At 40.5% G+C, this 21,525-nt stretch overlaps 1 protein-coding gene across 18 annotated transcripts in view; it reads left to right on the top strand.

The window, feature by feature from the left end:
- Nucleotides 1-21,525, top strand: part of KIAA1217 (KIAA1217 ortholog) — a 338,499-nt gene that overhangs the window by 234,659 nt on the left and 82,315 nt on the right. For 11 of the 18 annotated variants that reach the window (XR_001875173.1, XM_017817068.1, XM_017817065.1 and 8 more), the window contains exons 3-4: nucleotides 179-259; nucleotides 9,896-10,091. Coding sequence is in view for 17 of the 18 variants with exons in the window: in XM_017817068.1 (XP_017672557.1) it covers nucleotides 179-259; nucleotides 9,896-10,091 (277 nt within the window). In the remaining variant the exon portion in view is untranslated. The remainder of the gene's footprint in view (nucleotides 1-178; nucleotides 260-9,895; nucleotides 10,092-21,525) is intronic. The other 7 variants (XM_017817083.1, XM_017817082.1, XM_017817069.1 and 4 more) reach the window with 2 other exon arrangements.

Here is a 21,525-nt window from a genome sequence, read left to right on the forward strand (position 1 = left end):
TCTCTTCTCTTCTCTTCTCTTCTCTTCTCTTCTCTTCTCTTCTCTTCTCTTCTCTTCTCTTCTTCAGTATACTTTTATATGTGCGGGTTATTCTTTTTAATTTCTATTGTTCTCCATTTTCTTTTCCTGTTAACAATTATCTCTCCCCCTCCCCTTCTTTTCTCTCTCTGATCCACAGGTTTTGCAGTGCATGTTGGTCTCCCTTCATTCAGAACTTGACATTCAAAGGTACTTGATGAAAATTGAATCCTCTCAGAGAGTTAGTACTGTACTTTCTTTTTTCTGCACTCTGCTGTGAATTGCGTTTGTTACCCTTTAACTGCGTGTGTCTTGCTTCACAATTAGAGTTCTCAAATAAATCTGAATCTGCATGCTTTGTCTCTGTATTTGACAGCAGTGAAGTATCATTTATATAGATTAATTGCATATGGGAGTGTGATGCATGTGCATCCTTTGACAATTTTTTAATTCTGACTTTTGCTTTAATGGCATGATAGACATGAATTCCACCCTCTTGTCTTAGATGCTCTGAAATCCACCAAAAGTCAGTGGGAGATCCTAAATAAATAAGTGATCCCTAACAGCTGTTCCAATTCTTGTTTTATTTATGTGTTTACACATACTTGGAACTGGCTTAAGTGGTAATAGTCTTGCTGCTAGTTAAGGACAGCTCTGTGGGCACAGCAGTAAATATTTTTGTATTGAACATGCAAAAAAGCCTAGTTCTACAACTTGACAAATTATCTTACTTGTACACTGGGCACCTGTGAAGTCACCTCTATATCACCTTTCACCCTGTTGAGCTTCTCTTTCATTTCTACATGGCTTGTAACACCATATAGGATGGATGTCTACTACGGTTACCTTTTTGCCCCACCCAGGCAGTGAATGTGCAGATGCCTTGTAGATACATAGGTAAAAGGTGCCTCTGCGTGGTTTCTGCTGCAGTCAACACCACATTTATAAAAGCACCAAGGTAACACGTGCTGCTGCAAGCCAAGGGTGAGGCGGAGCATGCAGAGTGCACAGCGCCTGATTTGCACCTGATTTGTCACTTCCCAACTTGTTTTGTTTCCACTTTCGCGATTTAAGTAGGCCAATAAACATGCCCACCACAGGGAAGGGTGGGACAGGCAGAGGTGTGGCGACCAGGAAGGTCTCTCCCTCCCTTGCCAAGGAGATGGCCTCGAAGGAGGGAAAAAGAAGAAAAAGGGCAAGGTGACAAGTTGGAAGAGAGGAGCAGAAGCTTCTACAGCATCTCTCCTGCAGCAGCCCCCTAACTATTCCCAGGTGCGAGAGCAACAGGCTCTAGTAAGTGCTTCATCACAGGTTTAATTCCATGAATTGAGGCTAAAAATAAGTCATCGGCGTGAGTGTGCTGCCGCCGGAGGCAGCTCTGCTTTTCCTGGGCGATTATTCTTGCTGGGGGTTGGCAGCCCCCACGGACAGTTCATACCCCGTCCCGCAGACCTCGCTCCCACTCTCCAGCCGTCATGGCAATGGCTCTTTTTTTCGGTTATTTTTAAAACAGCGTGTTAATTCAGAGCTCTTTCTTAGCTTGTAGAAACACAGAAAAACAGGTTTTTCCAGGACCGGTGCATTGTGTTCCTTTGCTTTGGGAAAGAGACACCACAAAAACAGACTCTCCTCCTGTTTTCCTTGGGGACATGTGTGGGAGAACAGGGGTGGGTAGATGATAATTTTCTTGAATCAAAACTCACTATCCCCTAGGTACATTTAGGCATCTGGTATATATTCTTTATTTTTTTTCTTTCCCTTTAGCTTTTGCATGTGGTTTTAAGCATGTAAAGATCTTTCCCCTTTAATCAGCATAATGACAGTTTTTGTTTAAATCATCCCTTTTAATCTTCACAGTTCTCATGGCGATTTGGGGGATTGTGTAGGTAGGAGTTACCTCACCCGCTGCTGATGAAACGCAGCCATCTCCTGGATGGAACAAAGGGTCATGCTGGCTTGTGAATACTTCACAGTAGAGTTTTTCAGGAGGGAAAAGAGAAATAGCTTCCAACTGAAACTGCCATAAGATTTTAATTAAGACAAATGTTGATGTCCAGGCTGGAATTTATGGATAACTTATTTAAACAAAGTAATAATAAACTGAAGCTGTGATGCAAGAATAAGACTGTAAAAGAACAACTTTTGCTCTGAGCAAAATTGATGGAATCATAGAAGCCTTTGCAGGGAAAAATAGTGAGATGATCAATGACTTATTAAATTTGGCTATCACATATAAATAAATCCTTCATGTCATAAAACATTAGAATAAAGCAGAGAGATAAATTATTTTATTTTAAAATTGAAGATTTCTTTCATTTGGTGTGAACTTTTGCTTTTTACCAGTAGGTTACTAATAGTTTTCTCTATTGTTTTACTTCAATTTCTACCCTAAAATCTCAGACTGGCAATTGTAGAAAGATAGAACCTTAGATTTGGACAGAAACATATTGAAAAATATTTGTACACTTTAATGTGGGTGGCTTGGGTTTTTCTGACATTACACGTATTCCAAAGAGATGCCACAGCATGTTGCATATTTCAGTCTGGACTTGTCTGGACCAATTAAGCTGCTCCTAGACGGGCTATTGAGTTCCTTAGGGCAACATTTTCAAATGCAAGTTCCTGCAATTAAACATCTGAATAACAGATCTGGCAGCATAAGTGCTGAGCACCTACAGCTTTTATTGCTCCTAATGAATATGTTTACTGTAAACACATAACTTTCCTGTAAAACAGGTTTCAGTTTATCTAGGTGCTTACAGTTTAAAAAAAAAAAAAAACAAACATTGAAAATATTGCTTCATGTCAATCATTTCTAACAGAGTTCCATGAAAAACTTTTTCTGCTAACTCTGGGGATCACCCGGGTGAAGAGCAACGTGGTCCTGCCCAGGGCGAGCAGCCTGTGGATATCCTGCTCGGTGATTCACAGCACTTGGGATTAAAAGAAATGGGGTTTGGCGGTTTGCCACAGCAGGGAGCATGCAGCTGGCCACCAACAGGAGCTAGCAAGGCTCGTGGGAAAACGTTCAGATTTTTAGGATGATTTGGATATCATTCCGACCTAAAAATGTGGCAGATATACTCTGACACATCATTAGACATGGGTTTTTTTTCCCGCTAGGTGAAAGAAACTGGGGTCAGCATCAGTGAATAAACAGAGTGGTGATAAAGATCCTATCATAAGCAGAGAGGAGTTTTTCCTTCAAATAAATTCATAAAATTGAGTAAAATGGCCACTCGGCAGAGCATCCTGAGCCTGACACAGGATGTGTGACTGAGCATTACTAGTGCTGTTGACTGAGTTATCTTCCCCTCCTTCTCGTTCACGATGGGAGGGCATGGGAATGCTTTCTTTTACCTTACTTGGGAGAGTTCTGGGTCTATTTCCTGCATTCCTCAGAGCCTGAAAAGATCTGCACTGGGGCTGTACCTCAGGTTCACAGTACACTGAATTCATTGCTTTGCTTAATGACCGCACGGCAGGTGGCCATGGGAGGGCTCTGTGATTCGTGCTCTGCTGGCATTACTCCTGTGGTGAGTATGGCGAGCTCAGGCTTTCCTCAGGACCGCCGGCGGCAGGAGGAGGCTGGCAGTGCCGCAGATAAGGGGGAGCTCGGGCAGCATCCAACGCAGAACATGTCTCAAAGCCAGGGAGGCTGCAGGCAAGTGGGGTACCTTGGTCCAGTGCCAGGGGTGGTGGGCAACCATGACTCAGGCATTGTCTCTCTCTCTCTCCTTATCAAAGAGGAAAGAATTCTGACCGTTCATACCGTAGAAATCAATATTGCCACCAAACTGAGCATGCATGTGAGCAAGAACTGGCTTTGTAACTCATTGACATTGATTCAGCAGAACACAGTGAAATGTTTGAGTTCAAAATAGAGAAATGAAAGCCAGACACATCTGGTAGCCCATGAGCAGGCATCAGGGAAGACTGTAACTAACACCTACCACCTACAGAATCTGCACACTGTCAAATGGGCAGTTGCCCTCCCGCTCTCTTCAACTCAGGAGGACACAGATGCTGGAGCGCCTGCTCCTGGCATGGTACCATTTCCAACCGATGGTGTCTGAAAGAAAGATGCCACAGATTTTTGCACCTTATAATGGTGAAATAGCACACAGAGAAAAGTGAGCTTGTCATGAGAGATGGTTTTATGTTGGATTCAGCTGCTGAATCATCTCCCCACCCCCAGTTGCCCCCGGTGAGAGAGAGTATCCAAATACATCCCTTGCAGAGAAGTAATGTGAACTTTAGTTTATATAGACATTTATAAGCATTTAACTTTTCTGAGAAAGTGCTATGGAAGAAGTATGGAAAATGCTTAAAAACAAGATAATGTGAGTAGTATTCACTTTCTCTTCAACAGTAATATGTCACTAATAGCACGTCCAGACAAGTAAAACTCTGTGTTAATATGGGACCCCAAAGACTGTATCTGTGGAAAAAGCAGATCCATCCTTCAGACAGTGATAATTTGAATCTGACAGAAATGTGATGAAAAAACAGTTGTAAGAACTCATATTGTGACAATATTTTAGAATTACTAATCTCATCATACACAAAACACAGCCTGTTTATATGCATATTTGCAGTCTGTCACATATCCTTTATTCATCTTTGGCACAAGTCACAGGACAAATAGTTTACTTGAAGTTCCAGAAAAATAGGCTTCTATTTTTCTACTAATTTTTCTTCTCTATTTGAAATGTCAAGAAGGCTCTTAAATGTGGCAGTTTTTTTGCTTATGCTGTGTTCTTCAGAGCACACAATTGGAAGGAGTTATTTTACTAGCTCTGTATTATTTTTTTATGTCTTTGTTTGCCATTTGTACACTGCCAGGAGTGCTAGCACTTCCAAGATGCGTACGATAAGATTCTTTCCCTGAACAGAGAAGTTTCTGTCAAGATAAAGGCTAAGGAAGTTCCTGGAGACAGGAAATAAAAAGTGTGAATTGATCAAGAGATGAAATTAAATCTTTCTTCAGGTTATGTTTTTTTTTTTTCTTAGTTCTGTTTTGTCTGTGAAAACGTGTGAAGCAAATTTGCAGGAGCTATTTTTGAAAAGGAAAAGAAGTAAAAAAGGCTTCACTTATATAGATTAGTGTGGAAAATAACTGGAAATGAGCACAGAAGAGCTCTGTGAAGAGCAGAAACGTAAAACCAGATAGAACAAAAGGGTGAGAGAATTTGTGTGGACAAATGTGAGCAGAGGACCAGAGGCAGAAGCATGCACAGAACTTTATCAATAAACATCTCTGGTGCTCCATGACTGCTCATTACATTGGTATTTCTGCAGTATTTCACTTTTCCTTATTCAAGTACCTTCATATTTCATTCCTAATTATTTGCAATCTTACTGCATTTAAAGAGCTTCACACTTTTTTCTTTTTTTTTTTTTTTTCTGAGTCAGTGGAGGAACTAAAGCAGATTTATTATAAAAGTGCATTCTTTGGACAAGCTGTAACAGAGAGATATCAGTCATGAGGCATGATTAACTACAGGTTTAATGCTTCATCAAATCCCAAGAGACGTTGAAAGATACTGTATCTTCTGTAATTGCTACCTCCATGTGCTATACTTAAATATATACCCTGAAAAGGTTACAAGGATCTATATCCTTGTAAATAAAATAGTGTATCCTAAGTAAAGAGTCATCTCAGAGCACTGTGTAATTATATGTAAGTTTTCACCAGAATTGTTCTTCCTTATTTTGGCCTTTCCTTTCTGATGAGCTTCTGACCCAGAACCAGCACAGGCAATATCTTTTATCAGAGAAGTCCTTAAGGAGGGTCAGCATAACTCAGCTGGCTGAAAAATTAATCCTATTGCACCAAGAAACATTCCTGAGGGTGTCTCCTAACACATAGCTGGGGGGAGGAAGACCATGGCTGACTGAGGAAATGTAACCTAACTGGTCTTGGCAGAGGGGAAGGAGAGAGACCTGCTGCCCAGTTCTGAACCTTCTGCTTTCTGGCATTTATCCCAAAAGTGGCTTGGAAAGTGCGGGTGTTTCTTTGGGTTTGTCTGCCTGTGTGGAGTATCTGTTTACATGTTTAAATTTTGGATAGTGCTACTCCTCTAGTTGGCATGTCTTGAGTTTTCTCTGTTAGATATTATGGGCTTTTTTGCTACAGCACCATTCTGACTCTCACAGTAGCAGTCTATACTATGACTCTAGTTGAGTTCTGATGGGTCCTGAAACATGGACTATTGGGGGTGAATATTTATTTTGTAAATGTCTATATTGTGTGCTAGTTCCTGAAAAGTACTTAAAAGGACAATTCCTCTCGTATTATTTTAAGCTTTTTAGTATTTTTAAAATACATTAGTGAACATTCTATAGAAATATATATATAGCATTACTTATTAAGTATTTATTTGCCATTTTTCTTATTTATCTTATTTAATATTAGAATCAACATGCTGAATATTTATTGCAAGGGTTGGATAATACTGAAGGTTTGTGCACTGCTTTCTTCAACCATCTTTATAAGTTCTTGTACGTTATGTCTCTGTAAATGTTGCTAGTTCCTTCCCCACTGCATGGGTTGGTTTTCCTAAGAAATCATATCTAGGAATCCACTTGAAGTAACATCAAGCTTAGTGCTCGTTGCCAATAATGAAAATGCTTTCCTATCAAGTATGCACTCGTATCTCTCAGTTACTTGAATAGCCACTGTTGTTGCTGAGTTTGAGGGTTTTTTTAGAAACTGTTTAAAATTCAAAATCACTCCTGAAATGCAATGTTTACAGGAGTTGAGCATGACAAATGGCTTGAAGCCTTTCATAGACAGTATGTGTATATTTGATGGATCTCATTTATAGCTTGCATTGGGTTTCCGTTTGTAATACTCCACTTACAAGAGTGGAACTCCTGTGGGTTTGGCTTTATGTTTGTATTACTCCACTTACTAGAGTGGAACTACTATGGATTTGAATTGGTGGATTAAGAGGAAGGTGGGGCTTCATGTCTGAGCAGGATCCATGATGTGCCTCTGCCTTGCTTCAGAAGGCTGCAGTGAGGAATGAGGGCTGCCAAAGGGGTCATTTTTAGTGTGGTGGCTGGATGCCAGGTGCCTACCAAGCCACTCTATTCCCCCTCCTCAGCAGGAGGAGAAAATAAGCAGGGGAGAAAATAAGATGGAAAAAACCCTCGTGGGTCAAGATAAAGGCAATTTAATAAAGCAAAGGCTGCATGTGGAAGCAAAAGAAAACAAAGGATTTATTCTCTATTTTTCGTGACCAGGTGATGTTCAGCCACTTCCCAGAAAATAGGATTTCAGGCTTCTGTACACGTAGCAGTTGCTCCTTAGGACAAATGTAATAACAAATGCTCCCTCTCCTTCTCGTTTTCTTAGCTTTTATAGCTGAGCAGTCATCATATGGTATGGAATATCCCTTTGGTCAGCTTGGGTCAGCTCTCCTGGCTATGTCCCTTCCCAAGATCTTACCCACCCCCAGCCTACTGGATGAGTAGGGGAGTGTTGAAGAGATCCTTGATGCTATTCAGGCCCTGCTGAGCAGTAGCCAAAATACTGTTGTCTTATCAACAACTTTCTAGCTACCAAGTACAGCACTGTAAGGACTGCTGTGGAGAAAATTAACTCTGTCACAGCTAGACCCAATACATTTAGTCACAGTAATGATGTCATTGTCATCCATGGGGATCTGAGATGCTCTACAGAAGCAAAACATTGCTGAGGTTGGCTCCACTTGTGTATGGACAGGACATGCTGAGCAACTGCACAGCTAAAGCTGTGTTATGTTGATTCTGGTAATGAAGTGTCCCCTTACTGCTCACATTTGCACCTGTCCATATGTGTCAATGAACGATGTACATGCAACTGCATGTCTCAGGTGACATCTGGGCATTCAAATTTAAAAAAAAAAAAATAAGCAAAGCAAAATAAGCTTGATTCATGTAAGCAGAATATATTTTCTTAAAGAAACAAAAACAATCCCCTTCCCAATAAACTCTGAAATAAAGGACCTTTTGCAGGTGATTTTATTGCTGCCTTTTTTTTTAATCTTGTTTTACTTTTAGTTATGGTTTTCTAGAAAGTGAGAATTATGTGTCTTCTAGCTCCCTATTAATGGATATAAGTTTTTAATCAGTACAAGGAACTATGGAGCTGTAATGCCTTGGCTTGGTAGTACTTCCGTAATATGCCCGTGTAAACAAAATACTTCAGCAGTGATGCTTCCTAAACCACTTTGGAAAGTTGAATGAAGAAGTACTTACCAAATTCCTTTTCTGTGTCTGCAGGTCACTTGTCACCTCTGTAACTTTTATACCACAAGTTCCTGTGTTTACAGCCTATAGACTAGTACTGACCGTGTCAAAGGCACTTCAAAGCTTGCTTTACAACAAAAGTTGTTAGCTTTAAGTCCTGCATAAAATTCAATGCTCTTGAACAATTTCATTGCAGGACATTGGATAATACCTACTATTCTAATATTAGCATTTTAAAAGTGAAAAGTTCTGGAGGATTTACTTTCTTCTAAAGTATTTCTAATCATTGTAGTTCGTGAGCAACTGCACAACTTAGCAGCAGCAGGCCTCTATAGCCAGCTAATGAAAATGTAATAAAAGTTGAAGTTCTTCATACATTCAAGGTCATGTAAGGAATATTATGTGACATTGAAAGGAATATTATGCATGCTATTGCTGAAATAAGCTTGCTTTATTTCACTTGAAAAACCACCGAAAGAACCAGATGTCAGCAAGATAAGTCATTTTGGCTTTCCAGAAAGAAGTACAATCTTTTCTGGATCTTGACAGCATCTTCAAACCTAGAGTTGAAGTTAATTTTGATACAGGGGATTTTAAATGTAATAGCATCTGAATTTAAATTATAGGGGAGAGAAAAGCATGTAAGTTTAATGACATCTTGTGTCTGCTGCTGATGATAGACTTTTATAAAGTTCATATTTACCTACTGGTTTTGGAACTGAGTAAGTTTGCTTTACTTTGAATTTCTGCTTGCACAATGTCTGTTTCCGTTTGTTGTGATATAGTTTGATTGAGGCACTAGGAAATTATTCTCCAAAGTAGGAGTACATGTGGTCATGGGAGTTTCACTAAAACAGTATTGAGTATGTTCCTTAAAGCAACCCCTCTTTCTAGAAACTACTTACAGTGTTACTTATAAGTCGCAAAAAGTTCAGGATGTTTTATTTCCTCCTGAGTGTGTTTTTATTAGGCAGATCTTACAGTGAAGAGTTGGTAGAAGTGCATGAATGAAAACAGATTTCTCTCCTCCTGAAAGAGTTGTTTTTTTCCCAGCAACTGTGTTTAGCAATTTACTAGTATGATTTCCCAGTAAAAATCATAGTTAATTTGATCAGGTAATGAAGACATTTCTGATTTATGCTGGTGCAACAAAAAAATAAAGTAATCGTTTGTGATTTCAGCTAGAAATGTTGAATAGCTGTTTTGGCTTGGCTGTATGACCTGGACCTTTCACAGATGGCACGGGGGAAGATACTGAAATTGATAGCTTTACAACTACACCACAGTATTGCTTTTCAGAGGATTCTTCTTAGTAAACTTATCAACGTTAGAGAGTGTGTGTGTGCGCGTGTGTCTGTGTGTGTGTGTGGACAAGCAGAAGGACCTTACCATACATCTCCTCAGCACACTTCTTATCCTCAAGGCCTTTTTAGCAACAAAATTTGCAATGTGAATATACAACCATAAAAACTGCAGCAGAATATCCAAGGACACTGTTTTCCTAAATAATCTACACAGAAGTGACCTTCAGCATTACCAGTATTTGAAGAAGTTTGGACTCCTTCCTTCTTCTCTGATTTTTTTTTTCTTCCCATATTCTGGTTTCAGTAGACTAATAATGAAATACTCTGTTTTGCAGACAAGAAGCCCAAAGCTGTCCCAGAGCCCACAGCCCAATTTGGGTGACCAGACAGAACACCTCTCTGAAGCATCTGCGGATTCCTTAGAGGCCATGTCCGAGGGTGATTCTCCAACCCCCTTTTCGAGGGGCAGCCGCACGCGGGCAAGTCTTCCAGTTGTGCGGTCAGCAAACCAAACAAAGGAAAGATCTCTGGGTAAGAACCTGCTTCAGGCCTGCTTTGCTCTGCTCTTAGCCTGTGTTTTCCATTTGTGGATTTAAAACAGGTTTTAAATAGTTTGGCGTTAAAAAAAATAAAGAACTTTGGTAGCACACTATTTTTCATGTCAGGTTGTTCTTTGGAAATTAGCGGAGTATGGGGTACCATGTAACATGGGAAAATGGTGAAATTACTTTCATAAGATCTGAAAGTGTGCTGAGAGCATAGTAGATATTCACGGAGAAAGATGCAGACCCTGACACAAAGTGCTGATTTATGGTTAAAACCTGATATTGCAAATACTTTTTGCCAAGCCTGCACAGTATGATGCAGTAAACTTAGTACAAGATCGCACCCTCATTTTCAGAGAGGAGACACAGGCTTTTTCATTTTATCCTTTCTTCAAAGCCAGACTTAGTTGCAAGAAATCTAGAGATATCATTGCCTTAATAATCCAGCTTAGTGAAAACATTTGATATTTGCGTGGTGGTAGCTCCCCAGGCAGAGGATTTGAATGGATATGCTGATGGAGATGCCATTTACTTTGGGGCAGTGCCCTTCTGTTTGCACGGTGACACGGATGATGTGTTAGCACAGGTGGACAGCTCTACTTCCCACGTTCTTCCCATATCTCAGGGTTGGATTAAGCCCAGCTGTGAACCAGAGCTCCTTTTATGATGGTGGATTTTGTCCTGGAGACTGTGTTTAGCTGACAGATGGTAGGAGTAAAGGCTGCTCTTTTGAGGGAAGACACCAGAGGGCAGTTAAAGTGTTGTGGGAAAGCACGTAACTCATGTGTGGATTGCTGAGGAAGGCAGGTTTTGCTCATAGATAATAAACTGAAATGCTGCTTTCTTGTAGGCTCGTCTCCCAATATAGAGAGTGACATAAATTGAAGACTGGACTGTAAATCATACCATGCTTGTAAGCTTGTCACGGTAGTTTACTTGTTCCTCAATAATCTAAGACAGTTTCTGTCAAGAATATTATGATATCTAACAAACACAACAAATGTGAAGACAGCAGGGCCGGAAGGGGTTCCTGTGGCCTCCAGAGCTGGCAACCACAGAGCAGTGGGGCAGGGAACAAGGTGCTGATCTCTGTCCATGTCTGTTCATGGACTGACACTGCTGCCCTTCCAAAGCCTGCTGGGCCACCAGTATGCCAGGCTTTTTGGGAAGAAATTTGGAAGACTTCAACTTGGACAAGACTTTTTAGTTTAGAGGTGTTTTAAAGAGCAAGTGTGTAGCACGTTTACTATATGTTTACTATACGTGTAGAGGATTCATCTCTGCCTCTTAAGTCACTGCTGACTAGGGCATTATCACCATGGCTTGCTTCACCTGGAGATTTTCTGGAAAACTTGTATTTACTTCAGTGTAATGTTAAGTAGATTGAGCCTTTGCATCCCTGTGCAACTCATAGTCCACCCCCACTGCGTAGATTTTAGCTGGTGTTCAGTGATTACCCCAGCTCCCATAAGGTATCTCAGCTCTGAACTTCTGTTTCAGATATGAGCTGAGAATTGATAAACAGCTTTTGGGAAGTTTTTGGTTAGCATCAAAGGGGGTAGCCTGCCATGCACCAATGCTTTGTGCAGTGTCTTCTCCCCCAAAAGGTGAGCTAGAAATAACTTTCTCATAACTGGTGTGTACACATGAAGAGAATGTAGCAGTCCTGTTTCTGGAAAAAACTGAAGTGCTCATCACTGTGAATAAACCTGGTAAAGAAACATTACTGATTAGACCAAGAGTCTGCCTGATCCTGTATTTTGTCTCCAAGAGGGACCGTAGGTGCTAGTCTCAGTGGGAGTAAGAACAGAGCAAGCATGTCATAGAATCATGGAATCATAGAATCGGAATTGTTTGAGTTGAAAGGGACCTTAAAGATCATCTATTTCCAATCCTCCTACCATAGGCAGGGACACGTTTTATTAAACCAGGTTGCTCAGAGCCCTAAACACTTCCAGGGATGGGGTATCCACAGCTTCTCTGGGCTGTCTGTTCCAGTGCCTCACCACCCTCACAGTAAAGAACTTCCTCCTAATATCTAGTCTAAACATACTCACTTTTAGTTTCAATCCACTCCCCCATTTCCTGTCACTACATGCTCTTGTAAAAAGTCCCTCTCCATCTTTCTTGTAGGCTCCCTTCAGGTACTGAAAGGCCACAATTAGGTCACCCTGAAACTTTCTCTCTTCCAGGCTGAACAAACCCAGTTCTCTCAGCATTTCCTCATACGAGAGGTGGGCCACCTCTAATCATCTTGGTGGCCTCTGGACTCAATCCAACAGGTCCATATCTTTCTTGTGTTGATGACTCCAGCACTCCAGGTGAGGTCTCACCAGAGTGGAGTAGAGGGGCAGAATCACCTCCCTCAACCATCTGGCCACACTTCTTTGGATGCAGCCCAGGATACAATTGGCTTTCTGGGCTGTGAGCAGACATTGCTGGCTCATGTCCAGTCTCTCATCCACCAGCACCCACAAGTCTTTCTCTGCAGGGCTGCTCTCGATCTTCTCATCCCCCAGCCTGTATTGATGGGGGGTTGCCCTGATCCAGGGCACCTCGTACTTGGTCTTGCTAAACCTCATGAGATTTTCATGGGCCCACTTCTTGAGCTTGTCCAGATCCCTCTGGATGGCATCCCATCCTTCAGGCGTGTCAGCTGCTTGGTGTTATCTGTAAATTTGCTGGTGCACTCAATCTCTGCATCTGGTCCCAGTACTGAACCGTGAGGGGTACCACTTCTCACTGATGTCCATTAGGACTCTGAGACATTGTCCACTACCCTCTGCATGTGACTGTCCAACCACTCTTATCCAGCTAACAGTCCACTCATCAAGTCCATCTCTTTCCAATTTAGAGAGGAGAATGTTGTGGGGGATCGTGTCACAGGCTCTAGAGAAGAAGTCCAGATAAATGATTTTTGTAGCCCTTCTGTTGTCCACTGATGTAGTCACCCCTTTGTAGAAGGCCACTAGGTTGGTCAGACAGGACTTGCCCTTGGTGAAGCTGTGCTTGCTGTCCTGAATCACCTGCCTGTCCTCCATGAGCCACACCGTATATGTGTATGTATGACCCTTCTCCCAAGTGCTCTCGGCCTGAAGGTATTTTCAGTTTTGGGATTTCCTGGTTATGGTTTCCACCTGTGTAATAACCATCAAGACGTCTCCTCCAGGTATTTGTTCAGTCTGCCTTTGATTCCATGTAAATTTTTCACATCTGCAAGAGTGCATCTGTGACTTTGCCAGCAAATTTCTGTTGTTTTACTGCCCAACCATTGCTTTCCTCTTGCTTTGTTTTGTATTTGTTTATCAGCTCTAAGTTATGCCCCCTTGTCCTTGTATTGGAAGTGACAGCAAACATCAGATGGCTATCTGCTTCCCCCAGGCCATATCTGATTTCCTAGGCCTGTTATTTCCCTCAGGTCATCTCTTCTCCAGGCTGAGAAGTGCTGCTATAACCACTTGTTCCTCATCCAGAAACCATTTGATTATCATTGTTACCCTTCTTTGCACTTTTTGCTGTTCTGTAATGTCTCTCCTGAGATGAGAGGAGACTATAAATTCACTGTAAGTAGTTCACTCTTAAACCCTATTTTTAGTGTCTGTTGCATGTACTGAAATGTGTTGTCCAGGGCCCAATGGAGGGCAGTCACATGAAGATGCACTATTTTGTTTAATGGCCAGGATTTCAGACCCTGCAAGGCACCTGTCTTTCATGTACTGAAGACGTGGCCCTGGCTTATCCCATCATGAACAGGCAAAATGTAGGAGAAAGAAAAAAAAACCACAAACAACAGGGAAGCAATGTACTATGAAGGATTTCAGCCGAGATGTTTTAGATTCGAAATGAACAAAATAAGCCTTTTCTCCATGTATTGCAGGAGAGGTCACAGATATGTATATGGCTTAAGGGATCATCATACTAGCCAAATGGGAGGTAATATATTGTCATCACCCCACAATGTCTTTTTCCAGTTGTTCCAGGAAATAATTAATAGCAAATAGTTCATTTTAAAAGATGGTCTAAAATTTATTCCAAACCAGTTCAGTTTTATATTATTATTATTCAATGCATTCCTGTATAATAATGTCCTTTTCAATCTTTTCTGCTGGTGTGTTCTGACAACCCCATGAGCAATATTCTGAAACTTTACTTTTGAGACACTTTGCACTGTGTAGTCCTGTTAGGATTGGTTTTACTTCCAGCTGTACAAGGGGAATGTTTATTTTGAAAAACCAGTAAACTCTTTATAACTTCAATTTTAAAAGTGTCTTGAAAATATTTCTGTTCACGTGATTTTAAATAAGCTGTGTATAATCACCTCCCTTTCCATATCTAATTTTTTTATTTAATATAATTTAAATACAAATTATGTTTTAATCCTCAGCCAACATAATTTCAGTGCAGAAAGTAACCAACTTTTGTGAATTTTTATTAATTTTACAGTGTATAATATCTCAATGCCATTTTTAAAAAAATATTTTCTTTTTGAAATTCTAATTGTTCTGTGGGTTCCTATTTTAATAGGTGCACATGAGTCACTTTGTTTTCAGTTGGTGGTCTGAATTAATGTGGAGCCTGAGAAGGAATAGCATAGTGCATTTTGGCTACTGCACCCACCATCATGGGTTTGTCAGTCAGGACTAATCTAATAGGACATGGTATTCATGTGGAGTTGACCCAGAAAACAGTAGGGCCCGTTCCAATTATGGAATTCAAAATTTCAGCTACAGCTTTTGAAATGAAGGTCTTTCTTGGCTAAGAGGTCCATTGGAAATCAGCACTTGTCTCATCATTCTGCAGCCTGGAGACAAAGCAAGATACTAAAATAAATTAATTCACTGTGCAAGAGAAAATTAAGTGTATTTTAAAATACCTATTTGAAAGCTGGGAGTTTTTCCAGTGTGATAACTGTGGGAAAAAAATTATCTAGCAAAACTGTCAGAGCGAGAATAAGCTGAAACCTGGAAAGTGCTCAAAAGCTTTCAGCAAACTTCACTTGTAATTTGCCTGGAGGAAGCAGAACCTGACAAGCATCCAGTGAGTTTGCACCAGCAGCCAGCCTGTGCCCGTGCTGCAGCTCCCTGCCACCCCTGCTCTGGTACTTCCACAACGAAATGAAGGCTGACAAATATGTTCATTTGTCGTCTCTCATGTGGCACATCTGTCCAAAGAATGGGCAGGCACTGGCATCCTCAGACGGAGCGGCCAGGGCAGTTGATGCAGTGGGTCACAGCCCTGAAGGGCAGGGTGTGATCACAACCTCCCATTGCAACAGATTGTGCTCCTACAGGATCGGGCTGTACATGCAGGGTTGGATTAAGGAAAAATATTGTACAGGGAGGGATTTCCATAAATACATGAGGATTTGTGTTTGAGAAGTGACTGAGGAGGATGAAGCTTTATGGCTCAAGGAATGCAATCATCTTCTCTGGGTACCCCAGCTGGGGTGCCTGGCCACTCTAGTCCAGATGAATAAAGAGCAGAGGATGACCAGGCTCCATGCTGGGAAACCTGTGCCTGAAGTTAGGTGGCATGGAAAGGCCCCTATAGAAATGTCTGAGCCTGCCAACATTTGCATTTTATTTGCCTTTGGAGGGATTACTTACAGGAGTAAAATTATACAAATACTTTAGGATTGGTGTGGAGAGGGTCTTAAGCAATTGTGAAGTATTCAGATTATTATTTATTAGCCCTTAAACCCCAGTTTTGGCAGGCACAGATATTAGTGTCTGATTAATTACTTTGCTGCCACCTTCTATGGAAACACCTGAATCTTTTGTAGTATTTCTTGCAGGTGTTTTATCAAAGCCTGTTAAAAAACAAAGTCATGACTGTAGTGACAATTTCACACATAGCAAAACCTTTGCAGGGAGAGGGATCATTTCTTGTCAGCTGGTGGTAAACATGACTCTTATGCAATATACTGTGACACACAGAGAGATGTAAATGCTAAAGGTAGACATATATTATATTGAAGCTAATTAATTGTTATTAATTGTTATAAATTACTATTTATGAGCTAGAAATTAAAATAGGCATGTTCAATCTGACAGAAGATGTGTGAATGGCCATAGACCTTATATGAGAAGCCTGTGATTTGCTAGCAGTGCCCCTGCCCTCTCCAATTTCTTGGGGCATGATTTAAGCCTAATGAAGTCAGCAAGAGCTTCAGTTTAGTTCACGGGAGAGGAACTCCCTGGGAACTGCATTTCAAGTTAAGGCTGAGTATAGCTCTAATGTATTTAGTCATCTTAAAGAATTTTCCCCTATCTTGTCTTTTACAGTGTATGCAAAACAACCAACATGCAAAAACATCATGTAAATGTTTGCTGTCATGGTCGGATAACTTAACAGGGACTGACAGGTCTATAGAAAAAACAGCGTGAAACAACTAGTTCCAGTTAATGAATAGAAACACAGACCCTAAGAAATTACCGTATTCTAGTGTAGCACAAATTTTCCTTCCAGCTTTTCTAGATTTTATCTTCTTTCAAATTTCTTCAAATATAGCTAAAGATTTTGGACTTGGAAAGAAAAAAGCATACATCTCTTACCTGAAATATTTTGTATCAAAAGAGCAAAAGAAGGTAAACAGTGATACCAACATATCATAGTTTTTTGTTTGATTTTTTGCCCCTACATGATTTGTGAAAGGCAGCTGTATGGAAGACTAAAATATGGGCCTTCTCAGGCTAGCACTTGTGCACACAATTATTGTTTACTTAACAGAGTCTTCCTCCTATAATAAAATGTCTTGTGTGTGTACCTGAAAAAAATACTTCCAAGAAGCAAGATCTTATTTATTACATACTATCTCAACAGAAGCACATTCTGTCTGCCACGAAAAGGCTGATATGCAGTATATTTTAGATGGTGCATCACACTGGAGCTGAATTTTACTCCATTGCAACAGGTTGTATCAGCATGGATCTAATGGGTTCATTGCAGTGATACTGGAGTAGAAGTTGTGCAGTGTGCTAAATAAAATCATTAGCTGTGCAAGTCTGTCTGTCACTGCTATATCTGTTAAATGTTTTTTGAATGCAATCTTTATTTGAACTGCAGTAGTACTAAAGGATCTTGACTAAAATGGTGCCTCACTGTGTTGGGTAATGCACATAGTGACAGAATACTCCTGTTGCAGGACCTTGCAACACTAATAAAGCAGAATGAAAAGTGGTGAAGATAATAGGAGAGGTAATTGATGTACAATCTGAGAAATTGAATAAAACTATGTGGAGGTAGCAGTGACTTTCCTCTTCACCCCAAATCATGCCCTCACAGAAGGTGCAATATCTTCATCCAGCTCTACCATTACTTCTTATTCTGATTTAGCAGCAGCAGTTTGAGCTTTCAGCATTTGTGTCTGCTGGAAGAGGGCTTTGGCAGGTGGAATAGCTTGTACAGTCCAAACTACCCTTCAGAGGAAAGGTAGAACGCCAGATGGAGCTGTCCCTTGAGTTGTATCTAGCACAGGAGCTATCATTTGGACAAATCTGATCTAATTTTCATTTTAGGTAAAATTTGTAAGTCTACCTCTAGTACGGTAAGTCACACAAACACCAGATCCTTCCGTTTGCACATGGGCATGCAAAGAAAAAGTGTATTGTAAGAAGTGTTTGGCTAAACAAAAAAGCATAGCCTGTCCCTCAGTGCAGTCAGTGTATATAGGATTTGCTACCAGGGCTGACAGCAAGTCCCTGAATGAGGACAGCTCTTCAATTTAATCATTGCTCCCAATGCTGTTTATATATTTAGGTAGTGATTTTAATGCATAGTTACTGTACTGAGCCCAAGTTCAGATTTCTGTTCCCAAAGGGAAATAGTGTGATCTCTGTGGTATCATATAAGACTGTCTCCTGGTTTTGTTCTCATTCTCTCTCTCTGTCTTCTACCTTTCTGGCTATAGAGTAGCCCAATTCAAATAGGATAAGAGGATAATCACTGCATCAGAGGCTTGTTGACAGCCTGCTGATTAGGGTACTCTCTTGGGACAATAGAGGCAATGGTCTGAGCAACTCTCGAGATAGGAACCCTTCTGAATAATTTTTTAACTACTCAAATGCTTCATAAGAAACAGGCACTTGGTACCTTACTTTGCCCAATTACCTTCTGTGCTGAATAGACCATCTGTGGGTATGAGGGCAGAGCAGTGGATGTTGTTTATCTTGACTTTAATAAAGGCCCTTCAGACGTCTATCAGATCTTCCTTGTAGCCAAATGGGGGAGGTAGGGGGTGCCTTCAGTGTGTGTAAGGTTTAATGCTTTGAAGTCATACTGGCAGCTGGATTTCAGTTGTCTGTCTCAGGGCTGCACTCTGGGGCCAGTACTTGTTAACATCAGCAACCTGGTTGCTGGGATGGAATGAAACATCAGGATGGTCAAGTCTGACACTAAGTTTGGGAGAGCATTTAGTGTACTGGATGGTCATACTCACTGGGACCCAGTGAGCTAGAGGAATGGGCTAGCAGGAATTTCATGAAGCTCCTCAGAGGCAGATGCAGTCTTTCAGCAGGGACAGAATAACCCTGTGCAACAACACAGGCAGGGACAGGCTGGTTTGGTAGCACCTTTGCAGAAATGACTTGGGGTCTGACAACAAGTGTATTAGCAGTGTGTCCTTGCAGCAGTGAAAACTGCATAGCTGACTACAGGAAAGATTTAGCCAGCAGGTCAAGTGAAGTGGTTATTAAACCCTCTTCTCAACATTTATGAGGTTACACTGTGTCCAGTTTTGGTTCCCAGTTACAAAAAAGATAATGGCAAACTGGAGTAAGTCTAGCAGATGGCCTCTTGGCATTCTTCTCCTCAACTACACAAACTAAGGTCACAGGTCCAAGATCCTGTCTAATGTAGCCCGTGATGACTTCACACAAAGTCAAGCTGCATGTTAGAGCCCACAGAGGTGAATTTCTGATGTGGTGCTGTAAGCGGATGTGCTCTTACATGCTGATGGCTCAACCACTAAATTTGCTAGTGACAGGAGTAAACTTTTTAGAAATGAAATAACTTTAGAAGTATTGAAGAGAATTCCTACTGAAAATACAGAAAATTTGATAAATTGAGCAAAACCACAAAGGCATGCATGGCCTATATGACTTTAAGGCTTCATGACTATGGAGTATTGAAATGGTTACATTCTGCCCTTGAACTCATCACTTCTACCTGTTTTAGTGTCAAAACCCAGGGTTTATAAAAATACTCATCACTCAAATAATGTGTGTTTGATACAGCTGATTCATATAGAAAGGAAATACAATTTGATAGGATCTCTCTTTCTTCGTGTTTATTCAAAAGAACATGTATTCCAAGAAATTTAATTGATGTTTTCATGTCTTTTTTTTCTTCTGCCCCTTTAAAAGTTACTAGCAGAAATGCCCCATGTAAAATGCTCTCTTACAGTGTCCTTACATGCTTAACATATCTGCATAGTCTTTGGCAGACACATCCTTGGAAACTGTACTGGTCAGCTTGGCACCTTTGGCTGGGATCCAGCCATGGCTTACTGCCCCCTTCAGAGGTTGGGCTCAGCTTCTGGTGGACAAAAGCAGAGCCTGTGTGGGCATGTCCTGTACCTGTGCGTGTGTAGTTCTTTGATTTTACTGTGCTAAATTGGTGAACGTGAACTGGAGTAAACGCAGCATAGCAGAGCTTATGGGCCCTCTGAAAAACAGCTCTGGTACACATGAAATTTCTAGTTCATCTCACTGAGTTGTTCAGTTGTCTTTTTTTTTATATATATATTTTTCATTTAGTATTCTAGGGGTTTTGTGTTCGTCCAAGTTTGCTGGCATTATTTTGTCAGTTAGGGGTATGAAAAAGTCATCTTGATGGTCAGTTGGGCTATTCTGTGGAATAGGATGTGATTATTGTCCAAAAAGTCATCCTGCCAGAATACTGATTTCCATCTGGGGAACTAGGTTAAACTGAAATGTTCCCTCAGACTCTCTAGATGGCAGAAGTAACTGTCTACATTTGATGGATTTGCTGACGTAGGTATATGGACAAAGTTGCCTTTTGGCCATAGACTATTTCATAGGTTTTATCAGGAATCAGATGGGGAAAATACCAGTTTTTCTTTAGGTGAAAAATGTCCATTTTCATTTTGGTTTTTACTTATTCTTAGCTAGCTAAATATATCCATTTGTAGAAAAGTGCTAGTATTTGAGTTACAGTTAAAAATCCTTATTTCTCATAACACTTTGGTAGGTATTTTATGTGACTACTGAGTTTTCCATCTGTCTTTTTCATTAGGTATTGTAAGTCACTGTAAATAGCAGAGAAGAGTGAAACTGCAGAAGGGAGTAATACTGGACTAAACGAATCAGTTCCTGTTTTTGTTGAAATTGTTATCAAACAACACCTTGAGCAAATATCTTCAGAAAAAAATAAATAAAATAAGTAATTGATTTTATTTCATTAAAAGATGTACTTTTTGATTTTCTTAGTACTTGGAGAGAGCTAAGCACATTTATAGACATTTTCTTAATGTGGAGGACAGATTATCAGGAGGGAGTACTAGTGGAAGCTAGTACGAGAGCTTCAGGCTAGAAATACCACAAGGATCATGGCAGTGACCTCAGACTAGTTTAAACTGTGTGTGGTGAAATAGGAGAGTCAAGTCTTGAGGGTATGGAAAGTAAGAACTGCATATCGAGGAATTTCTTCCACACTGCAAGAGTTGTTACTGTAATAAACTTGTATCTGCATAACTTTTGCAGAATGTGGTGATATGTGTTTGCTCTGTTTATCTGATGGCTGAGGGGGAAGGGGGATGGGGAGCAGAGTACAATATGGGCCTATGCCACCCTTACAGTCTTAGAGATGACAATTTTGCCAAATAAAAATCAAAGAAAAATTGGAAGTATCTTGGAATTTTAGTAAAAAAAAATTTAAAAATTGTAAACTGGACTTTTGAGGAAAAGCCTGGCAGTTTTTATTGTGATCCCCTTTGGATTGTCCTGAAGTGTCCCAACAAAAACAGCTATTGTTGCAATTTTAAAGGTTATCCTTAGTTTTTAAAACTGACGCAAGTCCCAACTAATGATTTGACATAAATATGAGGAAGAAACAAGGGTGCTTTTTCTCAACTTTTGCTTGTTAGCATTGCTGCTGACTTCAGTGTGAGGGAATGTTCAGGCAGAGACAGCGATTCAATGGACTTACAGTGGAAGATCAAGCTAAACCAGTATGAAAAGACAAAGCTTACCCGTCATCTCAAAAAGATATGGTTAACTGATGGTTAGGCAAAGAATGAAACTAATCTAATGACAACATTTTACCCCTGTTTTAGTTATACCCTGCTTTGCACCTTGAACTTAAATTCCAGAACTCCCAATGCATCCAGGTTTTGGCTGCTATAGTCCAACCAGCTTTACTCATTACTGGAATTTTTCAAATTGGACACAAAATTTCCAAAG

Source organism: Lepidothrix coronata, unplaced genomic scaffold, assembly GCF_001604755.1.
Source record: "Lepidothrix coronata isolate B3197 unplaced genomic scaffold, Lepidothrix_coronata-1.0 Scaffold59, whole genome shotgun sequence".
NCBI lineage: Eukaryota > Metazoa > Chordata > Aves > Passeriformes > Pipridae > Lepidothrix > Lepidothrix coronata.